Source organism: Megalops cyprinoides, chromosome 11, assembly GCF_013368585.1.
Source record: "Megalops cyprinoides isolate fMegCyp1 chromosome 11, fMegCyp1.pri, whole genome shotgun sequence".
NCBI classification, from domain to species: domain Eukaryota; kingdom Metazoa; phylum Chordata; class Actinopteri; order Elopiformes; family Megalopidae; genus Megalops; species Megalops cyprinoides.
Window position 1 is genome coordinate 8,515,544 of NC_050593.1, and position 24,481 is coordinate 8,540,024.

Sequence of the window (24,481 nt, forward strand, 5' to 3'; positions counted from 1 at the left end):
CAGATATTGCGACTTGTTCACTGCTAGTGACTGTGTCAGGTGCAGCTGTGCTCCATATGTAGTTCTAAACGATAAGGGAGACAGCTTGTTGTCTGGTTAGTTGTCTGCTGTACAGAACACGTGAGTAATGTCTTTTAAAAAAGCCATGATTTCCCACCAACCCCAATGTGTTTTCCCAGGTTTCTTGAAGTAGAAACGGGAAAAGACTATTTTTCTTTAGCGTTGGCCGCATCGGCGGGATGTGTGTATCAAGTGAACACGATTAGCATCGGATGAGCTGATGGGAACGGCCGCTGCAGGGAATCTGAATGATGTAATGGATGAGGTAAGGTGGAGAGTATGGAGAGGATGAGGAAGAGGAAGGCTTCTTATCAGGCTCACATCTGCATGCACACTCACACTGTGCTGGTTCCTCTTGCACGTCACATAGCAACGAGCATCTTCATAGTAACCACTCAAACCAGCGCTCCAAAAGGTCTAAAAAGAATGACCTGTGCTTGAAGTGGAATCATTTTTCAGACTTTATTCAGATGATCTAATCATAGCCAAAGGGTGTTTGATTCTTCTGAACTGTTGTTAAATTCCAAGACAGATTTGGGGTCCCAGAAGAGAAGACTCATTCCACAGTGATAGATTCACTCTATAAATACAGGCAAGCAGTAAGCTGTAGTGGCGTGAAAGGGCCCATTCACGCCATTTTACTGTACTGTCATAGTTTCTTATACCTTCTACCTGTACTTCAGAGGAGATACATGCATACATGTGAACATGAACACACACACGCACACACACACACACCACACACACACAGAGAAACACACACCTTAGACTGTCCCCTTTGTAAAGAGAGAGCAGCTCTCGTGCTCAGAGGCTCACTGATTACGGGGCCAGGAACATGACAGCTACTAGCGATGCACATTCTGATTTATTTGCTGTCTGAATATTCTGTGGCTCCCGAGACAGAATATTACAGCAATCAAACCTGCAACCCCCCCCCGCCCCAAGCACAGCATGACGCACTTCTGTGCAGATAATGACTCACTGCAGAGATCGGCGCTGACTCGCGTTCCTGGTTCCCAGCCGGGAGAAATTAATAACATTAATGAATTATCGGTTTTGTTATGTGTGGTTCGCAGGCACTCTTTCATAATTAATGATGTGAATCTAAATCTGGATTATTCGTCATTATTGGTGAATTAAGGAGCATTAGAATACTGATCCAAATCACAGGGATTAGGGATTCTGTGGCTGGATATTTTGATATTTGATATTTGGCTGTGGCCCAGAGGGTCAAGAAGGACCACAAGTCCCGGCCAGCTTGCACCCAGAACTGCATGGCAGTGGGTACTTAAGTCAGAGCTTCCTGGCTGTGTGGGGTTGTGCTCATTGGAGTTCTGCAGATACCGCACAATGCTGGCTGCAGGATTGGGAGCATTGTCTGTGATGGAGTGTCTGAACTGCGTGTGTGGGACGGGCCGGTGGGTTTGGGTCCGTGTGTTTTCTACACGTGTGATCTTGCGTATCATGCAGACATAGGGGAGTGTGTGAGGGTTTCAGAAGCAGGTAGATGTACGTAGAGGTCTGTGTTTGGGCTTGTCAAGCAGCCAGCCAGCTCCTGAAAAACAGGCGGCCAGATTCTCCTGCCGTAGTCTCCTGAAGCTAGACCTGAATCTGCATTTACTTAATCACGGTGTGAAAATATAATCTTCACTAACATGCTTCCCTCCGTATTTTTAATTTAATATCCCTCAAGTGTGAATGTGTAATTGTGTTGAGCCTTGTGTTTTACATGCATTTTACACACTGTGTAAAATAGCCTTTTTATCATCACGTTCATCATCACTGTATGCATGAGATTATGCATCTGTTCAGGCATTGGTTAATTGTTTGACTGGCCACGCCTCCCAATTAAAGACCAGGTGTTTAAATGAGAGAGGACCATGAGAAGGTATGGCAGAGCAGAGCAGGGAGATTTGTATGTAAATTTTGAGCTCTTTGTTTGAAACTGTTCTGGTCCTTGTTTGAAACTGGTTTTATCCTTTCAATCCTTATGCCTGTTTGCCTGTTTTTAGCCTCTTATGAATAATAAATGAGCTTTTTATATCTGCATCTCTCCTGTGTTTTTTTTTTTTTTAGAAAGCCTTTTTTTATGAGAGAGGGAAATGGCCTGCTTCTCACAGGGTTCTGAAATGTTTCCTTCCCACTCAGGCTTTGAACAGCATTTTTAAATACACATCAGACTGAATCTTGTTTATGTCCCAGTAGTTCTGTGTTGGCCTGTATGGTGGCGGGAAGTTACCAACGGCTCCCTCTGCTGGTGAACAATAGAACCAACTGCATGTGTGTTTTTTCTGCATAGAAAACGGTGTGAATGAGAACTGTCTTCAACGATACTTCTGTGCTTTCCTTTTCCAGCTGTTTTCTCATTCACAGGTCCTCCTGACACCAAACACTACATGTAAATGGCAATGTGAGAGCTGTGCATCATTTGCATGGAGCAGTCTCTCACCCAGAGTGGTTTGCATGGCTGACAATTGATATATTTTCTTTCTGTTCTGTTGTCACTCCTGATTGTTATTCTGAGTAGGAAAACACTAACTTGTGGCTGTTACGCCCCATAAGGAATAATAACAAAATCTCTCAAATTCAAGGTCAAGTGTCCATTGGATGCATCTGAACTGAACACTTTCATTTCCACAGTGTCTTGGGTGACACCGGTCCAACCAGAGGATGTGTGGTTGTGCTTTGCAGCTCAGGGAATAGGGATAGTACTATGCTAAAAGTGTGCTAACGTTTCAGCGTTAAGCTGGAGGTGCCTGAGCTTCCCCCAGAGAGTGTGGCTCATTACACAGAAAAAACAGCTACAACAATCACACTGAAATGAAATGCTATTAGAACTGTAAAATGCTACCATTTTAAGTATGTAGAATGTATACATTAACTGGCACGAGTGAGACTTTTATGAAAGTATTAGCCATATCAATCAGTTGTCACTGACACCCTCTGTAATTATTCTAGGATAAACAACAAACATGCAAATGACAAACAAATAACAAACAATATGCACTGTTCATTGCTACACATTCCTTCTGTGCAAGTGTTTGGCAAAGCAATTACACACCGAAATGTCACGGTATGTTATGCGCTAAACCCCTTGTCTGTGGAAGAAGACTTTGGAGGGTCTAGGTTTGCTTTGAACCTTTACATGCGTAGCTTTAATGCACAGAAATGACTGACAGTGTAGCTTTGGGTAGAAAAACATCGCAGCACACACTGGTGCCACAGAATTGATTTTTGACAGTGTTATCGCTACAGTAAAAAAAAAAAAAAAAAAAAAACTCTACATGTTAAACGAATGCCGTTCCCTGCAGCTCGGCGATGGAGCCCGCGGAGTCTGTAGAATGCGTGAACGGCGACCGGAATGCGCAGCATGCAGGGAGACACTGTGGCACTGACAACGCAGTTGTCCCGGGGTGTTCCACACCCCCCTGCTAAAGTCAGGGGACGGGGTAGAACACCTCGAGACTCCAGGGGTCTCTACTGCTCCAGTGAGTGCTTCACATCGCAGGAAATCAGAGACACTTTTAAAAAAACGACTAGGAAATACACTAAATAACTTAACCAGATAGCCAGTGTTTGTCACTTTATAGGTTTGCTTCATGAAATGGACTCAACAAGCAGCTTCACTGGGTTTTGCAAAAGTGGCTGTGAGGGCTGATTCATCCTCTGTCCAGTTAATGTCTGCTGTTTGGAAATATGCTGACTCAAACCATTATGCAAACCGTACCTTGTTGTACTGCATACTTGAACTAGAAATAACCACAAAATGACTATTGAAGTGGAATTGTTGGGTCTTGGTGATAAGAGCTGTCCTGTGAGGAATCACAACACACACGTGACATGGCATTGAACGGCAAACCAGTGGCATTTATCAAATGTCTGAGATGGAAGTGCACTCTGGGTCGACTCAGCGTTGCTAGGCTGTAAGCGAGCTAGCATGAACACTACCCAGCCCGCTAGCTTGCCCTGCATTCGGTCAGAACTTCCTCTGTTCCCCAAGCAGTAACACTGCTGTGCGCTTTGCCGAGTGTGTCTTCTCTGGATGGCTGCCAGACGTGACATGGTGCATCATGTTTACATGTTTGCATGCTCACATTTTCCCAAACAGAGAATTATGCTCATGATAATTCCAAACTGGCCTCTGGAATAAGCTCTTTCACAGTCACGCAAAGTTTAATATATAAAATCCTTTCCATAATTCTGGGTTAGAAGGAAGACAGGCTTTTGGAATAAGTGGTTAGTAGACGTCTCTGGCTGTAAGAATTATTCAGAAAATTTCAAATCATTGATTCAAAAACACAGTGTCATATATATATATATATATATATAATCAAGTGCTTGATTTATTGGTATGAATTCCACACTTCTGGCATAACAGAGCTACCACAACTGAGCAACCACTGACTGACTTGTGTGAGCCAATCAAAGGACTTTTTTTTATATAGCAGAACAGTTTGATTGGCTCAAATGTGTGAGTCATCTGTGAACAGAGAAGCAAAGTGTCAGTTGTAGAACAGCCACAGTCTCATCTCAGAGAGAAATGTCGAGTCCTGAATTGTCTGGAATTTAAAATAGATAAGAGGATGTCTTCAGCTATCTGTGTACGGACTGTTCTGGCAGAGAAATACCACCACGTGTCAGAACATGAAACTAAAAAAGTTACCTGCAGACTGGTCCTGCATATATTTGTGTCCAGAATGATCCTTGAGAAATTGCAAGTACATAGTGTTACACTGAGTGAATTATCTATGAATAGCCTAAAAATTGACATTGTTTTTCATATATTCTTTTATTACTCCTTATGTTAACAGAATTACCTATCCTTCTAATCATTCTGTTTTGCATACCGCCATATTTGGAAGTAAGATAAATGAGCTTTTTAAATGGTTATGTTCTGTTCACAGTTGGGTAGCGTTCTAACTGCTTTACTGGTTACATGTCCTGTTCGCAGTTAGTGAGTGTTCTCACTGTCCCTGGTATTTCTGTATCCATCAGAATGGGACTGCTGCCCTCATGGTTGCTGTGGCAGACAGGAGGACGTGGCACCGTTTAGCACATCCCCCCACATCTCCAGGTTCTGGTCTTACTGTCGCTTTGCTGTGGCCTGACCATGGACAGCCTGTTCCTCTCCATCCTCACCATACTTGGCCGGGTGGTTGAGCCGACGGCCGGGTGGCTCCTTCCAAACCGAACGCCGCGCCGCGCTCTCCAACACCCACACGCCACGCGGCATGCGCCAGGCGCTCGGCGCACGCATGGCTGCGCGGGCCTTCCCTGCGCCCCGCCGTCTCTCCGCAGCGGACGGGCATATGGGATGCTCTCCATGGAACTAGGTCAAGCGTCCGACGCGCATCACTAATGCATGGCCCTCGCCGCGCGAGTCCCGGGTCGAGGTGTGTGTGTGTGCGCGCGTGCGTGTGACGCTGCGGGCTGGCGTGAGAAAGGGGTCAGAACAGCGGTAATTAAACCACGCGTGCGCATGGTGAATAATTCATAAACATCTGGCCCCGTCGCGCCCTCCGAGCTCGGTAACGATGTCCCCTGAGCAGGGACGGGGCGCCTGCCAGAACGACACCGCAGCACTTTGGTGTGACCGAGTTGCACAGTTCTGTTATCAACAGTACCCCCCCCCACCCCCCAGCTCCGCTAATCCACCTCTGCTTCAGTAACAGTGAGGAACAGCACGTACCCTTACACAGCCAATGTTGAGTCATCCTTAAAGGGCCTCAGTTCCTCAGGTCTTTTTTATAATAACCCAGCTTTCGGGCCGCTTTCTTTGATATGGTCACAGCATGCAGGGCTCGTCCATTTCAGTAACACTGCGCTAGCTGACCACCACAGCTGCGCTCTGCACATTCTGCCTGTTAGCCCTGTGTAGGTAAATAGAAGGAGAGGTGTGTTTTTGAGTGCCCTGTTCTAGAGAGAAATCTGCTGTTGGTTTATACCAATGGAACACATTATTTACGTTTGCTTTGCTTCATGTGGCAGATGCTCTTATCCAGAGTGACTTATACAATGTGCATTCGTTGGGTTAGTCATGTAACCGTGCAGACACTGAATCATTAGTGCCATACTGGGAATGTAAGGCTATTTTGGGAATCACTGCCATACTGAGTGCTGTCATAATGCACACAAACATATACTACCATCGCCATTTCCAGCCAATATAAAATGATTTTAAACTGCAATATGGAAGTGCAAAAATATCTGTGCATAGTACTGCTGGCAGCATTCTGATTGGTAGAAAAAAAAGGAAGTGGGACAAACGGTAAATATAAGTAGGTTGGATCAATCCTTCAAACTGCAAAGATTGAGCATTTCTTGATTTTTGTGAGCTGAGCAGAACGCAGTGACGTAGCTTTCAGCTGCGCTCAGGTGTGCCAGCCGTACCTGTACCTGAGCACAGGTAGAGGATGAGTCACTGCTTAATTGAGAACAAGCAAAAAAGAAATGCAGTCATTTTCACTCTGCCTGTCTGATTGCTGAAGGTGGAGTGTTATATCTGCGCTCCAGCGGAAGTCTAATGCATGCGATCGGTAGGGACAGAGGTTTCCCCTCAGGGGCAGAGAAACAACAGTGGAGGAAGTGGTTCCTCTACAGAGAGAATGAATATGCCTTCCAACAGAGGGGGAGAAAGGGGTGGGGCGGAGTCAGGCTCATCACCGACCAGTAATCATTACTGTGACCAGGAATGAGGTGTCCAATCCAATCAGTAGTCCAATCAGTAGCCATACAGAAGTGGAGCTAAAACATGCAGCTAACGAGGGCTGAGACGCAGGTGCGGGGCTGTCCCAGATCCCGCTCCAGATTGCCAGCATCGTGCTGAGGAATCATGTGATGCACTGCATGGCAGATAAACACATCGAGCCTCGTTTCCACGCTGTGCTTTCTGGCTCGTTCACTGTTGGAACTGCGATCCAGCACCTACTGCTGAATTACAGCTGCCTGCTTTGGAAACTAAGAATCTTCCCCAACATCTTGATTCTAGTGTAGTGTGCATTGAATTGCTTGAAAAATGGACTGATTTCAGGGAGGACAGATGTGCTGGGAAGATGTGCTGCTCACAGTCTCCTGCTGTTCTCCCAGTTGACCACTAGATGGCGCCAGAATATGGAATGACATACAGTGAGCGTGTTGCTGAGGGTTTCCTGCCAGTTGGTTGGCTGATTGTTCTTGAGTGCATTATCTCAGAGCACAGCTGCACACCATTGAAGAGGGTGGCTCTTAATTGCTTTTTTATTAATGTAATTATATATATTTTTTGCAAGTTTGCAAGTTGTCGGGAATTATTAGTCTCTGTGCAATGGTGTTGAAAGTCACATTTGACCATTTACAAGTTTATTTTCGACATAATGACCTTCACCCCCCTCCCTTGGATACCACCAAAACTACCAGAAATATGAGCAAAACAAACATTATATGTTTTGTATTGGTGTGCCAGATGTAGGTATAACACCATGTAAATGTCCCAGTTTAAGTACTGACATTGCGTATGTGGTACTGTACGACCGGCTAAACAAGCAGTGTTACTCACATCTATGAGTTGTTCTTCCTGATCCAGCATTGGTTGCCGTGATTGGCCTTACAGAGTCCTGGCTAATGGAAGAGGGGAAGACTGTAAACGATAGACCAGGAGGAGGCGTCTGTTGGGGGTCTGTGTGAGCGCACAGGAAATTGCAGCACTGCACCCGATCCTAAAAGCCCTGCCAAGGATATTTGGATTAAATTGGAGGGGGAAAATTCGCAGGGCCTCTGTAAAGTCCTGTGCTTTTCTGTTTAAAGCCGATTTTACCTCAGAATTCTGGGATTTTTTCAAACCTGTATTTCCTTGTTCCCCTTTCTTCGAGCCATATTTTGCACCGTCCTTCTCATGAAAGACAGATTGAGATTTTCCCAGGTTAATAACTGAATCGTGTCATTAATGTGTTTGTGCTAGACGCTTTCCCATCATGCAACTTTCTCATACATTAGGCCTCCCAGCCTGTGGAGCTCATGAAATCAGCCTTGATGGGTGTGACCATGCTCTGCAGTAGCTTTCAGCAAAAACAAATAAAAACCATCTCATTGGCAAGGGTGATCTAAAAGTCATCACTCATCTTAACTAGTATTTCACATCCAATTGAGCACATACGTTACTGGTGAATAGATATATGCCTGAGTCACTAGTTTCATCTTACAGTAGTTAAATAAGCAGGGATCAAACCCGTCAGTGACCGGCTAGTGGCTATGTTGTTTTTTGATGTGACCAGTTAATAGACGCTAAGACAGTGAGGCGTTGTTTGCATAGGAGCTGCCTGCTGTGTGTAAACACGTACTCACTTTGCATGTTTTAAAAACAGCCTTGAACTCCACCCATTTATCAAATACTACACGTGGGCACATGGCATACTTCCCTGGCTGTGCACTAATGTGGCAAATGTCATTTGACTGAACCATGCAGCTCATGAAACAGGTTGGTAGAGATTCACTCAAAGTCTTGAACGGTTGATTTAAGGTCTAGTGACACAAATACTCCATGGGGGGTGACGATCAAAGAGTTGAGTTGCAGTTGTTTTGGACGAGACATCAGTCGATTCCATAGTTCATACAGTAAGAGTTTCGGCACCAGAACAGTGTGTATCATGTGGAGTACCCAGGCAGTATGTTAACCTCTGGGAGTTTAAATGAGGAGTTCTCACCTTCCACCAGCCTGTGGAAGCAGGGTACAGTTCTGAATGGTGTGGGTGGTGTCCTGTTGCATGCTGGGAAATAAGGGGTGACACATGGCAGCCCATGGGGCATGGAACTCGGCTGTCTCTGGCTCCTCGGTGCCAACGTGACTACGTGCCCATATGATGCCTCTATGAGATTGGCAGAACTCCCATGATGCCCTGCTGGGTTGCTCCAGTGTCCTTGGTGAAGGATCATTTTGGAAAATGTGTTAAAGCCTTTATTTGGCTCTCAGTTTACACCGGTAAAGCTTGTATTTGGCCTTCAGCTTAAACCGGTAAACCTTGTATTTGGCTCTCAGTTTACACTGTTAAAGCCTGTGTTTGGCCCCCTGTTTACACTGTAAAGCTTGTATTTGGCCCTTAGGTTATCCAGCAACAGTCACCAGCCCTGAGGTTACAGATTGGGCTTCAATGCTATTGGGTGGTGTACAGCAGGTGTGGCTAGTGTCTGATGCCAGGAGGGAACATGCTTCCATGTACAGATCCAGATAGATCCCCTCTGTCACCAACAGGGGGGGCAGCAGCCATGGAATTCAGCAGTGGCAAAAACAAAAGAACATATTTCACATTGCTGCTATAGAGTATCAAAGAAAAGGTCACAATGTGTGCTTCTCAATTCTGTGAAAGAGTCCAGAACACTAAGCCCCTCCTCTCAGACAGGGACTCCTCATTCAAACACTGCAGGGGCTGCTGCCCGTCTTTCGCCAATGGGAAGTGAGTATGTGATCCTTACAGCCTATCACGGCTCTCTCTCTGCCTGTAAAACGAGTGCTTCAGTGCCTGTGCTGCATTTTGAATGTATGAATTATGCATTTCTTAGCATTGCTAACGGCGTGGCGCATGCATGGGCGTTTTCCCCCGTCCTGATTGGTTCTCTCTCTCCCCCACATGCCCACCTGCCTGGGCAGATGGTCCCAGTCCTTCACAAGTGTGTCTGCTGTGCTGTACGTTTAAAGCCGTCTCAGTGACTGTGTGGCAATAATGTCGACCTCTGAGGCTGATGGTTGGTCTGGGCTTGAGGTGCATTTCCTGTAATTCTGCGCTTGATGAGTCATTGAGGATTGTAGTCAATGCCCTCACAGCTCCTGAAGGGGACGTCGCTCTCTTTTCTGGGTTGATTTATTAGTTGATTGGTGGGTTTATTGATCCTGGCTGTCGTTTGACCTGGGGGCTGCAGCTGAGCTCCCGAGCTGGGAGCAGGTGATGCTTACCTTCAGACAGGCTGTAATGCCGGTGCTGGTAACGGTTTCACAAGCACATTCTCTCTGTGTGGGCATGTGTGTGTATGTTTGTGTGTGTTTATAACGCGTGTGTGTGGATATGATTGTGTGTGTGTGTGTGAGTGTGCATGTGCGTGAGCGTGTGTGTGAGCCTGCACGTGTGTGTGTGTGTTGCAGCTCTTTCAGCTGGGATCTGCATGCTCTCTCTGACCCATTTTCCAAGCCCTCCTGGGAGGGGATGAAAGAGTGTGCTCGCTCTCTTTCTCTCTCACTCTCTCCCCCTTCTGTCTCTCCCTTTCCCCCACTCTCTCCCTTGCCCCCCTCCCCACCTCCTCTCTCACTGACACAAAGATGGAGCAAGAAAGGAGAAATCTCATCACTGCGTTTTTCAGGAATATCGTGTTTGTGTTTTTTTTTTTTTTTAATAAAATAACATAAAACCATTTAAGAACTGTCACGGAAGATGTAATCATCTTTGACGAATTATGTGTTGTTGATCGGTTGTTATGTTCATGTGGGTGAAGAGCAGTCATATTGATAGTTTCTGCCAGCATGACGTTATTTTGCAGCCGCCTGTGGCTGTTTGATTTTGTTTCTGGTGTTAATTACTGATAATGATGGGCTTTTTTGCATCTGCTCCATCTTAGTTCCAGTGCTGGTTAGCTTGCTGGTTAGCTTGCACCACCAATCCTCTGAATGTTACAGGATGCCGGGCTCTGACTGTCACTGGAAGCCAAACAGGCTAGCAAGCTTGACGTGTGAACAGCCAGTAGCAAAAGTCGAACTTTCTAAAAATGTTATTTGAAAGTAGTAATAAATAAGTGTGATAAATAGTATGTGTGTGTGTGTGTGTGTGTGTGTGTGTGTGTGTTTGTGGCCATCTTCTAATTTTATTTGGAAAAGACCTGTCTCATAGCAAGCTACATTTTCAAACCCATTCTGTGAGTGGCATCTGAGAAAGGACTGGTTTTCTCAAAACAAGAAGGAAAAAAGCCATCTAATCATTTTTCAGTTGTTCAAATGCTGTCTCTGCCCCGAGTTTGACTGCAGCAGCCATTCATTTTATCTCTGCTTCTGTGTGTGCGCCAGCCGGCCACAGGGAGTGCTACGTTTGCGTCCCCGTCTCGAGCCCAAATCGCAGCATTGCACAGAGGAACCCCGTCGCTCGCTTCTCTCAGTGAGAAACGCAGGGCAGTACATTTTACTGCTCAATCATAACAGCCAATACTTGCCAGTTATTTGTACTAAATACGCCTCGCAACACTTGTGTCATAAAAGTGGGAAGAAGTCTGCAAACGAGAGCAGAATAAACCAGATTTGGGTTTTGTTTTGTGGTATTAAAGTTTACAGTTTGTTGCTGGCCAGTATGAGCCCGGATAAAAAACACTGCCAAAAAGCCATGGCAAGGCACACTGCTTGTCTTAAATATGCCCTCTGTGTGTTTAAACGGAACCAGCAGATGCGTAAAAAGTAGTATCATTTTTATCATTACATGCAGATGGGCTGCTGTTGTATGTGGATCGTTACCGCCATGCAGAATTGAAACAGAAAGGGAGGACAGAGGCCTACCCGTGTTTGGCAGAGTGGAAAGACGCACCAGTCATTTACATAACCTAGCCCACATAAGGACATTATGCATTCTGCTCACCGGGCGGCTGCAAAACACGTGACTGAGTTTTAGCTGCCGGCGTCGTGGAAGTGGGCGCTCATAAGTACGTTTTATGAATGCATTAAAGCTTGACGGGTGAGCAGGGATGGGGTCCTCCAGAACGCGAGGAGAGGGAGGAGGCTGGCAGGAGGTGTGGAGCGAGCAGGAGGTGGGAGGGGGAGGGAGGGTGGTGAGGAGGCGCAGGAGAGCTTGTGGTACAGCTTTCACATAGCTCCTGTTAAAATATTCTGAAACTCCTGAGGTGGAATATTTCAAATAGTGGAATAATGTTTCGCCTTTTTTTTTTTTTGGTTCATCGCTCGCACACAGCGTGAATCTCCTCTTCTTTCTATGTGAATAATGACTCACTTCAAAGATGTGCATACAGTCACACTCCTTGGCTGGAAAATTAATAATGTATTGTACTCATGTGCTAATGAAATATCTGATTTTCTGCAAGGATCCTAAGATCTCCCACAAAAGTGTTGTCAATAATGAATACAACTCTAGGTTTTAAAAACTATTCATTGAAAACAAGAAGAATTCAGATGCTGTTCAAAGTAACCAATTATTGATCTTGTGGTCAAATAATCATATAATGTTGGAGGAGGGGGTTGTGGAGGTGAAGAGAGAGAAGGGGTGAGAGGTGTAAAGAGAGAGGGAGAGGCGTGGGGAGGAGGGAGTGTGGCGGGGGCGAGGGCAGGAGCAGGGAATGGGACGGAGCCCTGAATGAGCCTAATCAGCTTCCTCTAATCTGTCTTAATCTTCATATCGATTCACAAAGTTGGCGCGGAGAGCTGGGAGACGCAAGGGAGGCGGTGGAATTGGAGGTTGAGATAAGAAGGGAGGTAATCTCTCGCAAAACCTCCACCGTCCCCGGGGACAAACGACACAGGAGTGTGGAGTGGGAGGTCAGGGGTGAAGGACAGAGGCCGAGGACCCAATCCGAAATGCTGCATTCAAAACGTGTGTAAGGCAGTGTTAGTAGCCGTGATGTGTCTTTGGTGGGTCCCAAACCTTCAGCTCTGTGACCACCGTCACCAGAGCAGCAGCACGTTTCCTGTTCTAGATTTTCCTGGCCTCTGTTTCAACCGTTAACATGCAAAGTGTAGGTCAAGTCTGCTTATCTTGTTGCTAAATAAGCAGCGCTTCAGAGTATAATCTCATACCTGTAATAGGATTTCAATCAAACAATTATGCCCTGAGGGAAACTGGAAGTCAGAACCAATTCTGCCCTTCGTAGACCAGTATTGCCAAGCCCAGTAAGTCTTCAAAAGGGCTTAGCGCTGGGCAGGCTCAGAGATAATCTCCAAGTGGTACACAGCAGATTGCATTTGTGAAATCAGCTGCGGCTGGTGTGAAAAGAATATGTGTGCGTGATTGGCCATGTGGTGAAGCTTTGGTGTTGGTATATGCGACCGTGGACAGTGTCGCTGGTATGAAAGAGGAACAACGGAGCGATGCGTGGTTTGTCACGCAGTGCAGCCGTCTCCCCTGCCATAGAGCTGCGATTAGACCGGCACATTTCGGTCATGCTCATGTTTACTTCAGCTTTTGATTACGTTTTTTCCGTGTCAGCTCAGGTCTCGAACGTTACTGGTGATGGTCCATTTGCAAACCAGCTTGTGGCAGAGTGGCAATTTTGCTTTTTAATTTCAAAATGCACTTACTATTACTGTTTCTAATGTTGGCAGGAATTAAACTCCGACCTCGGTATGCCTTACTGCAATTTCAAATTGAGTGGAGGCTGATTCAGACGAGGAGACAGTTGTAAACACAATGGCCGGTTTTCCCCATGCCTCGAGGCACGGTTTGTCATTATTACACGAGTATAAGTATTTAGGACAACAATTATTTAGTTTTTAGCCTAATATTCATTTCGGTTTGGACATATTAAGAATATTTGACATAGCTTATGCGAGCCCGGAGATGTCTTATACACTTGGACATCGCCTTTCACTTTAGCATAATTTGGTTATGCTTATCTACGTGGATCAGAAGTGAGCATTCGTGAAGAGGAACAGTGTAACAATGCAAATGTGTCACACCTTGTATTTGTATTTGGCGTATAGCACCAGGTTTGAATTCCTGAGCTGCGGTATAGGCTACGCAAATAGAAACGGCCCAAAAGTGCATTTGAAATAATAGGCTACTTACGAAACCACAGAACGTTTTTTTTTTTTAAGATACACGTGTATTTCACTTTTCTTTTAAAATCATATTTTGTCGCTTTTTGGATTTGAATAAACACCGCATTTGTGATGTGTTGTAAATATGAATGTGTTAGTACCTCATGGCGGTTGGAGTGAAGTGGCCTGGATATGGGAGGATAAACACGTTTCCAGGTGCCTTACAGGGAATGCACAGGTGGGCTTTGTTGTACCTTGAGACAAATGGCAAGGATGGTGTTGCGGCGCAAATGCATCAACCACAAAGCTACCGTCTGAGGCGACGTTAACCTCCACCGTCACAGCGCTACCAGGTTTTGTGAGTTTTTGCTCCGCGTTTTAAACACAGCTTTTCGTGTTTATATATAACTATAGTACGACAGTGGGTGCTTGGGTGCTGTGTCCTGTGGGGCAGTGGGCCTAAATTCTGTCCTAAAGCCGGACAGCTCTGTCAGACGGAAAGAAATGAATTAACTCCACCCCCACTTTTCTTCGGGATTCTTGCATATCCCGGACCGGAGTACGCAGATGCCTTAAAACATTTTCTACACGTCATTCTTTGCATGGGGAACGTCTGCCGGCACCCTGGGGTTAATTAAATTCTCATATTTTCTACTCTGCTTCTCCTGAGTGCTTGTGTTGGACGATTAATTATAAAATATGCCAAAGCAGCAGATCAGTGTACATTTACATTAATGAAAACACGCATTGTTTTCCAGTAAATAGATTTGAATTCAGTGATAAAAGGCCAATGTTTGATTAAATTCGTATTAATAGTATTTTATAATTACAATTAATTATAGATTAATTGTGGGCGGTTTCTTTTTTCAGTCTTTGAGATCAGGTTAGTTAATTTTGCCCGGATTAATTGCGCGGTGTTAACCTACAGTCACAGCAAAGAACACGTTGTCCGAACAAAAAAAAAAAAACACCATCAATGCCGAGCATTAAGGAATACTAATGCCGTTCCTGGTCCACGTCAGGAAATCTGTTCCGTGTTTTGTGGCCAGTCCAATGTGCCTGCTGGCACAATGCCGCTTAGGCTGAGAGAGAACCGAGGAAGGAGAGGGTAGCGGACGAGCTTCTCGCGTTGTTGGGATCACCGTGAGAGAGGACGCGTGAGCACGATCGGGGCCGCATATTCCATCGGAATAATCATAGCAGAATATGTAGCGAAAACAATAGCACTTCGTCGTGACTGGCTAGCGAGCAGGCTTCGCCACCGCGGATGCAGGAGCACAATGGGGGCAAACGCGCTCGCCCCGCGGAGGATACAGTGTTGCAATAATATTTCTCTTACAATGATCCGGACATCACCGCGGTAAGAGCCGCGAGCAGCAGGACTCGGACTGTCTCAAGAGTGGATCATGCATCTTGTGTTCTTGCCGTAGTCACAATAACACGGATCTTGTGTTTGATGTTTTGGCACCACGCATTGCGTTTGCGTTCGTCGCTGTTGTTCGTTTAGAGCACGAATGACTGGAATGTGAAAGAGAATAGCAATATTTCACCTACACGGACACATTTGGATTGTTCTATCCGTTACGGGGCTGCAGCCTTTTCACCTGGATTTGCACAACACCGCATCGAATTTTTCCTCGAAACACGGAACCTTGTGATCCTTCTGCGCATCTGAAAGAGCGAATAACCTTTTTCAATATGGTAAACATTCGTGCATATTAGAATCATAGCAATAACAATGACTGGGTGAATTCCCAGTGTACTGTTTTGGTTTTAGTAACCATACGTTCAGCCAGGGGGACGCGTTTTTTATTTCTTTGTTTCTTTTTATCTTTGCCACTGAAGAATGTACCCTCTGGATGGTGGTTACGCTGAAAGCATGGAGAGGGGAACGCCACAAAGGAAAACCGTTTACCGAATCTCTCTCACCCTGGTGAAAAAGGAGAGCTTGCAGGAATTAGGTGGGGGCAGCAACAACGCTGTGCACCGGCGCCTGGAGAACCCCAAAGTGGGCGCTTTCCGGCACGAGGCCACCCCGGAGATTCAGAGGAGCTGCCTGCTGGAGGAGCTGAAGGAGGTGGAGGACGAGACGGATGAGTACTCCGCGCGGAACTCCATGAGGAATTTCAGGACGTTTAGCACGGGGCAGCTGGAACTGGGTCGGCTTAAAATCTCCAGAAAGACGCACCACTTCCACAAAGACCTCTCGTTCGAATTAAAGGACACCTGCACAGGTAACTCGACGGGACAGCGGGAGGGGGAAGAGGATGGCAGCTCGGGGCTGTGTGTAAACATGGTGGCGTCTGTGAACATTACCCCACAGAATAAAAGGAACGCACAGGGGTTGCCCTGTAGACAGGAAAACAGAGACATTGAGAGGCTCAAAAGGGATATTTGCAGCGGTGAAATGCGGGAAACACAGAAAACCGCTGCTGTCAGGGGAGGAAGCGTGTGCACTAAAGGGAACAGGGACCACGAGATTTCCGGAAGCACTAAGGACCACAATTCTGTGTGTACAGGTGAGACTCACGCGGAGAGGGAGGGAAGGAGCTCGCGAGGTGGCAGCGAGGCGCCAAGCGACAGCCTCCCCTCTCCCCCCGCCGTGAGCTCCCCGTCGCTCACCCCGAAAGGGAGCAGCAAGGCAGGTAAGGCCCTCCCCCAGACCCCGCCGCTGAAAAGGCACCCCAGCCTCCTGCGGCGGAGCTTCAGCTTCCGGCACTGGAGCGGGGGCGAGCTGCTCCGTCTCAGGGCGCTGTCCAAAGAGAAGCACCACAGCAGCTCCAGCTGCATCGGCCAGGGCAGCGAGGCCAAGGCGCCGGCGGCTGCCGTCGTGCTGCAGAACCCGGCCTTTGGGGAGCCAGCGCTCGAGGGCAAGCGCAACACGCTGGACATGGGCGAGGTGCTCGACCAGGCCGACCCGCTGCGGGAGCTGAGCCGCGCCGACCGGGCCAAGGGCCGCAACCGCACCCTGGACAACAGCGACCTGCACCGGATTTCGGAGAAGAGCCCGGAGGAGCGGGAGCGGCTGCTGAGGGGCGGCGGCCGGGGCGGGGCGGGGGAGGGCCGCCTGCTGCGCTTCTTCAGTGGGATCTTCTCCAAGAAGGACGCCGCCTCCACACCCGTCGCCAACGCCTCGCTCCGCCAGAGCTCCAAGCGGGGCTTCCTCGGCTCCCAGAAGCGGGGCGCCCTGGGGTGCTCCCAGTCCAGCACGGAGAGCGTGAACAGGGCTCCGCTCGAGGGTAAATGCACACCCCAAATTTTCTCTCTCTTTTCTAAAGAATGGAGCAGAAAAAGTCAAATTTTGGTTGCCTCATAGTTTGGTTTGGGGTCGGTGGGGTCGGTAGGGTCGGTGGGGGGCGGGGGGGGGGTGTGTGGGGGGGTGGTTGGATGGGGAATTTGGAAGAAGGTGCCTGTTTGCTTTGGACAGGAAGGTGCTGTTTAGCTGCTCGTGTTTGCATTTCATTAGCCTGGTGCTGCTCCAGGGCTTCTTCACAGAATCTGCGCCAGCGGTCCCTCACTTAGGAAAGAAATGCCAGAGTTTTCTGCTTGAACATGTCTGCTGGGCAGATGGCACGGTGAAAAACGATGACAGCCTTTAACTCCTCTCCTCGTTTCTCCCGGTGGCCCGCGTGGGCGAACACACAGCGATCCCCCTCTCAGACTCTTGTCTCCCGCCCCGTGATTGGAAGCAGGGATGTTACATGAGCGCTGTTTAAACGGTTAAACATGGCTGTTGTGAAAAACATTTGTCTTCTTGGAAACGTTCAAACAGAATTGCTTACAAAAAGAAAAAAACCCTGTATGCAAAGGAATGGTTTCAATCAGGGCGAGAAAAAGCCAGCATGGTGGAAGACAGTTGACTTTGGCCAGATATGGAGCTCAGCGTGTTTGGTTACAAACATTAGCAGTTATATAGTCTGCTTGAATAGTATAGTGCATGCATTCCTGAATCGATAAACTTGTTAGAAAGAAAGGGGGAAAAAAAGCAAATAAAAGTGGGCCAGTTCCTGTTAAAGGTTGAAAGGTTTACAGAAATTTGTGGAATTTAGCATTGGTAATTGGATGTTGGGAAACACTAAACAGGGTAGGGGGGCTGGGGTCTGTGAGACATTCAGACCCATTCTTTCTTTTTTTCATCCTCTCAGCATCATTACAGATTTGCTCCCTGTGTCTCTGATGCACACCGCCGTTACACTGAAAGGACAGGGTTAGTTCTGTGATACGCTAATAGAGTTGGCTCCCCCGATTGGTTGCCCAGCCTTAACTCTAATCTTTTTCCAAATAGCACAGAGTGGCTGGGCCCGTGTGAAACAGCGCCCACTTTACAGTTAGGGTCAGTTCTGAATGGAGCTGAACATTTTCAGTGAATTTCAGCACAGTTGTCAAAATTGAGCTGAATTGAGTATCAGTTGGAATTAGGAAAAATATTACGCTTACATAGTCAGTATTGATTTTTACGGTATGTGGATCTTCTCTACTCTGATTCAGTTGAACGCATATTTGTTTGATAAATTTCACTTAATTGATGAGGAAAATGGCAGAACCTCAGTATTGATCGTGCTTAATTGGATAAATGCATAATTCATGAGCAGGGCAATGTTGTGTATTCTCGGCATGTAGTACATAAGATCTGAGGCGTTTCTCACATGAATGTACAAAAGCGTATCAGCCGAAAGGAACATGTAATAGAGATGAAAGTTGCGTTCCCACTTTGATCAGCTTAGTACATCTCTTACAGGTCTCTTGCATTTCCATGGAGTACTACCTGAGTGGCTACCTGAGAATAGGAGCCAGCCATTATGATAGTGTCAAAGTCCACCTTAAATATGGGTATGTGTACTGGGCTGTGAGTCAGGGTCTTCTGTTTTAACTTGGTGGAAGAATAATGATGTCCCGGAGTGGGGTTTGTGGCTTTTAGGTTGCATTTTAAGTTTGCCACAGCCTGTTGTTTTGAGTGTGTTAAGTGCACATATAGACTCTCATGTTAGATAAATAAGTCTCTTTATTGATGCTTTTAGTTGACATGAAAACACAGATCCATAACCCTTGCATATGTCATTGTCTCTATAGATAATAAACCTAATTCACTGAATGTACCTTACACAATTCCGATATCTGATACTATTAACTATTCACACTTGTATCTTAAAGTCTGTTTAGATACTGTCCACTGTTGCACTACTCCTCTCCAGTTCAAACACTGAAGAACTCTATTTCATTGACTACTGACATAGTCTACTGTGCAGTCTGTGCCAGTGCTGTGACTACTGTGTTTCATGTTCTTAAGTGTAAGTTCTTAAGTGTAACTTGTGCTTTTAAATGATGACTGGACTTGCAGTTTCGAAGCCATCCACACAAACACACCACCTCCTCAACCAGCAATCGTAAGGGGGGGCACTGTTGAGCTCACAGGAGCACGGAGGGGAGAGTTGCTATGTTGATGTGGCATGTTTACAAACAGGGTCCTTGGGGAATTAAGAGTGAAGTTCAAAAGCCACAAATGAGATTAATTCCGTAGCTAAGGTGGTGGGCATTTCTGCCAAGTCTGCTCACCCTCACGACCAGCACAGACCGACAGAACCGGAAAAGAAAAAACGTAAAATAACCATGGGGCGTGAAATAAATCTTTCTGCTTTGTGTACCCGCTGTCCCTCAGAGTTCTTGGTGCTGTGCTGTACCTCACTGCCCGTGCCACACTCTCCCTCTTCTCTCCACAGAAGAATGGCGGTCTGTCTGTCTCTGAGAAGTTCCCAAATTGAGGGCAGACTTCCTTTATTTTGGGGAAGTGTGATGCCCTTGCCTCTCTGGACTTTCCACATTTGGTCAGGAAGTGCAGCTCGCAGCTGCTCTTCACGATTGACCAGGACTGGAACCGAAAGCTTTTGGGTGGGATTGTCACGGAGCAGAACGAGCCCAGGCGGGGTTGGAATTTAGACTGGATTAGAAAAAATGGAACTGACACCAACTGCGAATCAGGCTGGTCTGGATGGCTTAAGCCGACCTTACATGGTGTGCGTAGGGGGGGGTGTGGAGGTAGCATTCACCCACCAGCCCTGCACCCAGCTCCTGACACTTGAACATCCCTTACCCAGAGAGAAGTCTTAGAGTGAAATAGAGTCATTAATCAGTTTTAGGCTCTTTATGTATGCTAGTGTGATGTAAGTTCATTTGGCTCGATGGAGTTTGCATATGGTTCTTAGTTAGGTTTTTTCTCTGATATGAGATTAGGGAAATATTTCCTCATAATTTTAACCATACGTATGCATATCTGTGTATGCCTCCATTACCCGGGCACTGTTGTTATGCATGTTATGCAGCTCTTAAGATAGTTCATACATTAGCTACGTGATGGCCTCGGAATTAGGTCTGTTTAAGATCGTCTGGCAAATGAATGAACAAGCATAATAAAAGCAATAGAAAGAAAAAGCAATCTTTATTCATAGATCTTATCTCGTGTCATTGGCGCTGTGATGAATGAACTGAGTAACCTTTGTTTTTTTTTTTTGGTTAAGCGGCATGCACACTCAGACCAGCTCCGGGCAGTGTGGTTTGAAGCAGAACCATTTCTGACCCAGTTTCTCTCAGAACGTGAATGCTTGTGAACGAGCTCGCTGAAGCAGCCAAGGGCAGCACGTTAACAGTTTGCTGAGGACAGGCCGTTGAGCCCCGCGAAGCCACCGGCAGCCTGCTGATGGCTTTTTTTCCATAGATCCCCTGATGATATGTTTAGTTGGCTATATCTGGCTGTCTTTCCTGGCTCACGCTGGGAAGAAAAACATTTTCCTGTATGCAATCATGACGATTGTGAGCTTGCCACTGGTAAGACAGCCAGCCGCCCAAAGCGTGGAAGCTTTTTGCAACCGCTGTATTTTTAGACGCATTGCTGTGTAAGTCCTTTCATACCCTAAGTACTGCTGTTTAGTCGGAAATTTGTATTTTGTACCATGTGGTTGATAGAGCTGGCATTTGGAGATGCACAGTATAGCTGTCGAGGTCACGTTAAGATTAGATTTTTTTTAACCACAATGAATGAGTTAATTAGCTGGATGAAAATCAGGATCGAAGCCAACGCCCAGCTGCGGGCCTCTGGGTCCCGCCAACAGACAGTTTCCCATTGTTTGCGGAAAACTGAAGCTTTAATGGAAAATAAATATTAGTGTGGGTAATTAGAGTGAAGTGCTTTATAGTCTGCCATGCTCAGTGATGCTGGACTCTGCTAGGGATTGAAGAGTCGCACGCTGGCACACATTTCTTTATACACAGTTTGATTCCAGCCGCTTTCTCAAGGGTGTTGTACTCATGCCCCGGAGGACCTCTGCAGCGGAGGTGCATTTTGCAGGAGCGGAATAACTTTAAAGTAGCACCCAGGCTTTATACAAGTGAACAGATTCACATGGAAAATAGAAATCTGTCATTAAAGGTGACAGAACATGGAAGAACATGGAAAGATTTAAATTAGCAAAGTAGTTTTTTTTTTTTTTTTTTTTGCGATGCCCATTACAGAAATGAGTATGGTAAATATCCGTTACTGGAAACGTGGACCAACATAAATGTGAATGCCGAAGAAAATTTTGTGGATTATCAGACAATGACAATTTAATTGTAATTGTGCTTGTTTGTATCATCCAACTTTTAATTAGATACCTGTAGACTATAGGCTATTGCTTTTATAACCCCATTTTATTGGTATTTTTTCAATTATGTTGAAGGTCTATCATTCTGTATAAATAAGACTCTTCTTTTTATTATCAGTTGGATGTTAAACTGTAAATGGTTTGCAAAGCCACTCCAACAATCTCAAATATTCCAAATTCTCACGTATGCTCAGCTACTACAGAGCTTGTATTTCTCAACTTAGATTGACACAACAGCACAAAGCCTTAGGATAACTACCTCAGCAGATTATGCTGCGTTCAAATCAGTCGACATGAAGAGTGACAGGCTCTGTAAGGGTGTGCTGTGAGTGCGCTGTGAGTTGATTGACAGGCTGAGGTTGCAGATGGGTGGGCTTTCTCCTGGGGTCAGACAGCCTGGATGATTCGGCGGGCGTTATGTTCAGGGTGCAGTGGGATAGTGAATGCAGCGTTTCCTGGGGTTGACCGGATCCCATGTTTTTTTCATGGAAGTGTTCTATGTACAGTCCCAGTGACAGTCCAGGGTCTGTGGCATACACTATTGATGATGATACTCCCGAGTCCCCACAATCACAGGTCTGAAATAAGGCCCAGGGCAAAACTACTGTTAGTGTTTTACAACTGACATCTGTCACATTCTTATACAAGCTTCTCAAGATTTTTATCATGTCCGATTGGAACAAGATGCCAATTCAGTGTCTGAGTGACTATTTGCACCTATTGGTGTCCTTTACACTCCAGAACTGCATAAATAAACTGCTCAATGTTAAAAAAAAGTTTTAAATAGTAAATAAAGTGTTTGACTGTAAACAATATATATTTTTTAAAATATACACACCCCCTAAGAGTAGGATCTCACGTAGTGTTAAAGAGGTGACTTACAATAGGCAGGGTGGTGTGTGTGTGTGTGTGTGCGTGTGTGTGTGTGTGTGTGCCAATAAAGACTCTTCCACAACAGAGTCTTTATTGGCATAATGCTGTACAGATCTGTACATGGGAGGAAGCTGGGGGAGCGGTTATGGTCGTGGGTTTAGACATGCGGCTCCTTGTGTGGTCGATCTGCGGGGAAGTGGTTGTCTTTCAAGGCAATTCAGCGAATACAGTATTCATGCTAATGCAGCGCTAAATCTTTAATGAGGACTCCATTCTGTTTAATGGAATTGTGCCAATTCCTTGAATTCTGCTTTGGTGTCATTCTTTTCCCCCTGACAGACGCCTATAGTTCCAGTCCGAAACGCCGCCATTCACATCAAGTCCACCTCACTGTTCTTTGCCTCCGTTTGTATGACTGTGGTGGTCAACTTCAGTGCTGTGGCTGGGATTGTTTACTTGCCATTTTTAATACACCTTTTCATGCAATACCCTTTTAGCACTGAAAATGAAGTAAACACGCAAACCAGTTACCAGTATATAGCAGAAGAACACTCAGAGAGGTACATGACATACTGTAAGTGAGTGTATAAGCAGATTTATGCAAGTAAATTTGTTACATTATGCATGAATAGGTGAGGTGAAGTGCCCTAGAACTATAGCGATTATGTTAAAAGGCTTGTGCCTATCTGAGATGGTGATAGTTGCTAAGAGACCACACAGTCCTTACACTGGCAAGCAGTCCATTCCACCTCTGGGGAGCTAGAGAAGAGTAAGAATTAGGTTTTTCACAGAAGATGGAGCAGATCAAAGATTTAATACAGCAGCATGGGACTATCTGCTGCTATAGGGAGAGTATATAAGGAATAGTATATAATCGGAGAATAGAGAGTGTGTAATTAAGGCAGAGATGCAGGCTGGTAAAAAATGCAATAAAGCAATAAGCAATAAAAATGACTTTGGAGTGAATTTCAGCAGCAGTGGGGAGTCCCTACAGGGAACAGCAGTGTGACGAAGCGCATTGTCCTGTATCTGGCGAAGAGGAAGCTAGTGACACGTGAGAACAGAGACCTGCAGATAGAGAACTAGAGGAATGGCAGTGTCAAGGGACAGACGTCTGAGCTGTGTAGATCACACTGTTGGAAACTCCTGCCTCTAACTTCCAAATTCAAAGCAGTTGTGCAGGGAAGGTGTTTCTTCATAGGTGACATGGCTGGATGCCACAGTTATGGAGTATTTGGATTCCCCCTCTTGCTTATGCTTTAACGTGTTTTTTGGTTATTCATGTTAGTATTGTTTTTGCATAGTGGGTATCAAGAGTTTCATTACAAAGTATATGCTTTTCCCAGTAGCAAATGCTACCACAGAGGATTGATTGGTTAGCATTTCTCTGAATCATAAACCTGTATGAAATCTCCCATGTGTGAATGAAAATGACGCGTAATGGCAAAGGCTGTGATAAGGTAGCATCGCAGGCTGGATGCAGTCCTTTAGTAACGAGTGATGGAAATGCATGTACTTGGAATGTTATTGACACAAGTTCGCCTTGCAGTGAGCATCGTGCTGCTCGTGCTGGTAGCATGACCAGCGAGGGTTCAGTAAGGAAAGCGTACCAAAAAGAGCCAAATCCAAATGAGTGAAGACCAGCTGGAAGGAAAGAAGGAGGACTGGGAAGGGCTCAGATAAGAGAGGCCTGAAGCAAGCGGGCAGATTCTGTTTTCCTGTCTCCGCTGCCAGTTTGTAATGAAACCATCGCTTTTCTCGGTTTGTCCCGCTCACATTTTCCGCCTGTGTTTGGAATTGCAAAGATTTCACGGGCATGGCCGCGTTTTAACGCATCGCTGACCGCGACCTCCGGCCCGATCGCCTTGCCTTTGCGAGCAGCGGGGTACGCTGCAGCGGACTGGTGCGATTGAGGGGAAACGGGGAAAGAACGCTGCAGGTGACACTGCTTCAGGATTGATACCTCTGGCTCTGTCGCCACTTCCATGGTCGTTAATGCTAAACTTGGCACTGGGCACACATTTCATTGAATCTCAGTGCAGTTTGGCATGGAGGCCAGCCCTGGTGTTATTCCTAGAGAGAGCCCCAGGGCTTGGGGACTGTCCCTGCACATTACTGTACGCACTACCTACCACCCCCCCCCTTTAACTCTTGCCTGTTTAATGACGTGGGCTAAGCGGCAGGCAGCGGGGACCGTGGCCTACTT

The 24,481-nt window shown here is 46.2% G+C and overlaps 1 protein-coding gene across 5 annotated transcripts in view; it reads left to right on the top strand.

Moving 5' to 3' along the window:
- agap1 (ArfGAP with GTPase domain, ankyrin repeat and PH domain 1) overlaps positions 1-24,481 on the top strand; it is a 160,089-nt gene that overhangs the window by 18,413 nt on the left and 117,195 nt on the right. For 3 of the 5 annotated variants that reach the window (XM_036540220.1, XM_036540215.1, XM_036540217.1), the window contains exon 1: positions 15,504-17,007. The exons of the other annotated variants lie outside the window; for them this stretch is intronic. In XM_036540220.1, the coding sequence (XP_036396113.1) occupies positions 15,615-17,007 (1,393 nt within the window). In that variant the 5' untranslated portion in view covers positions 15,504-15,614. Of the gene's footprint in view, positions 1-15,503; positions 17,008-24,481 lie in introns of those variants that run through there. 5 annotated transcript variants of the gene reach the window in all.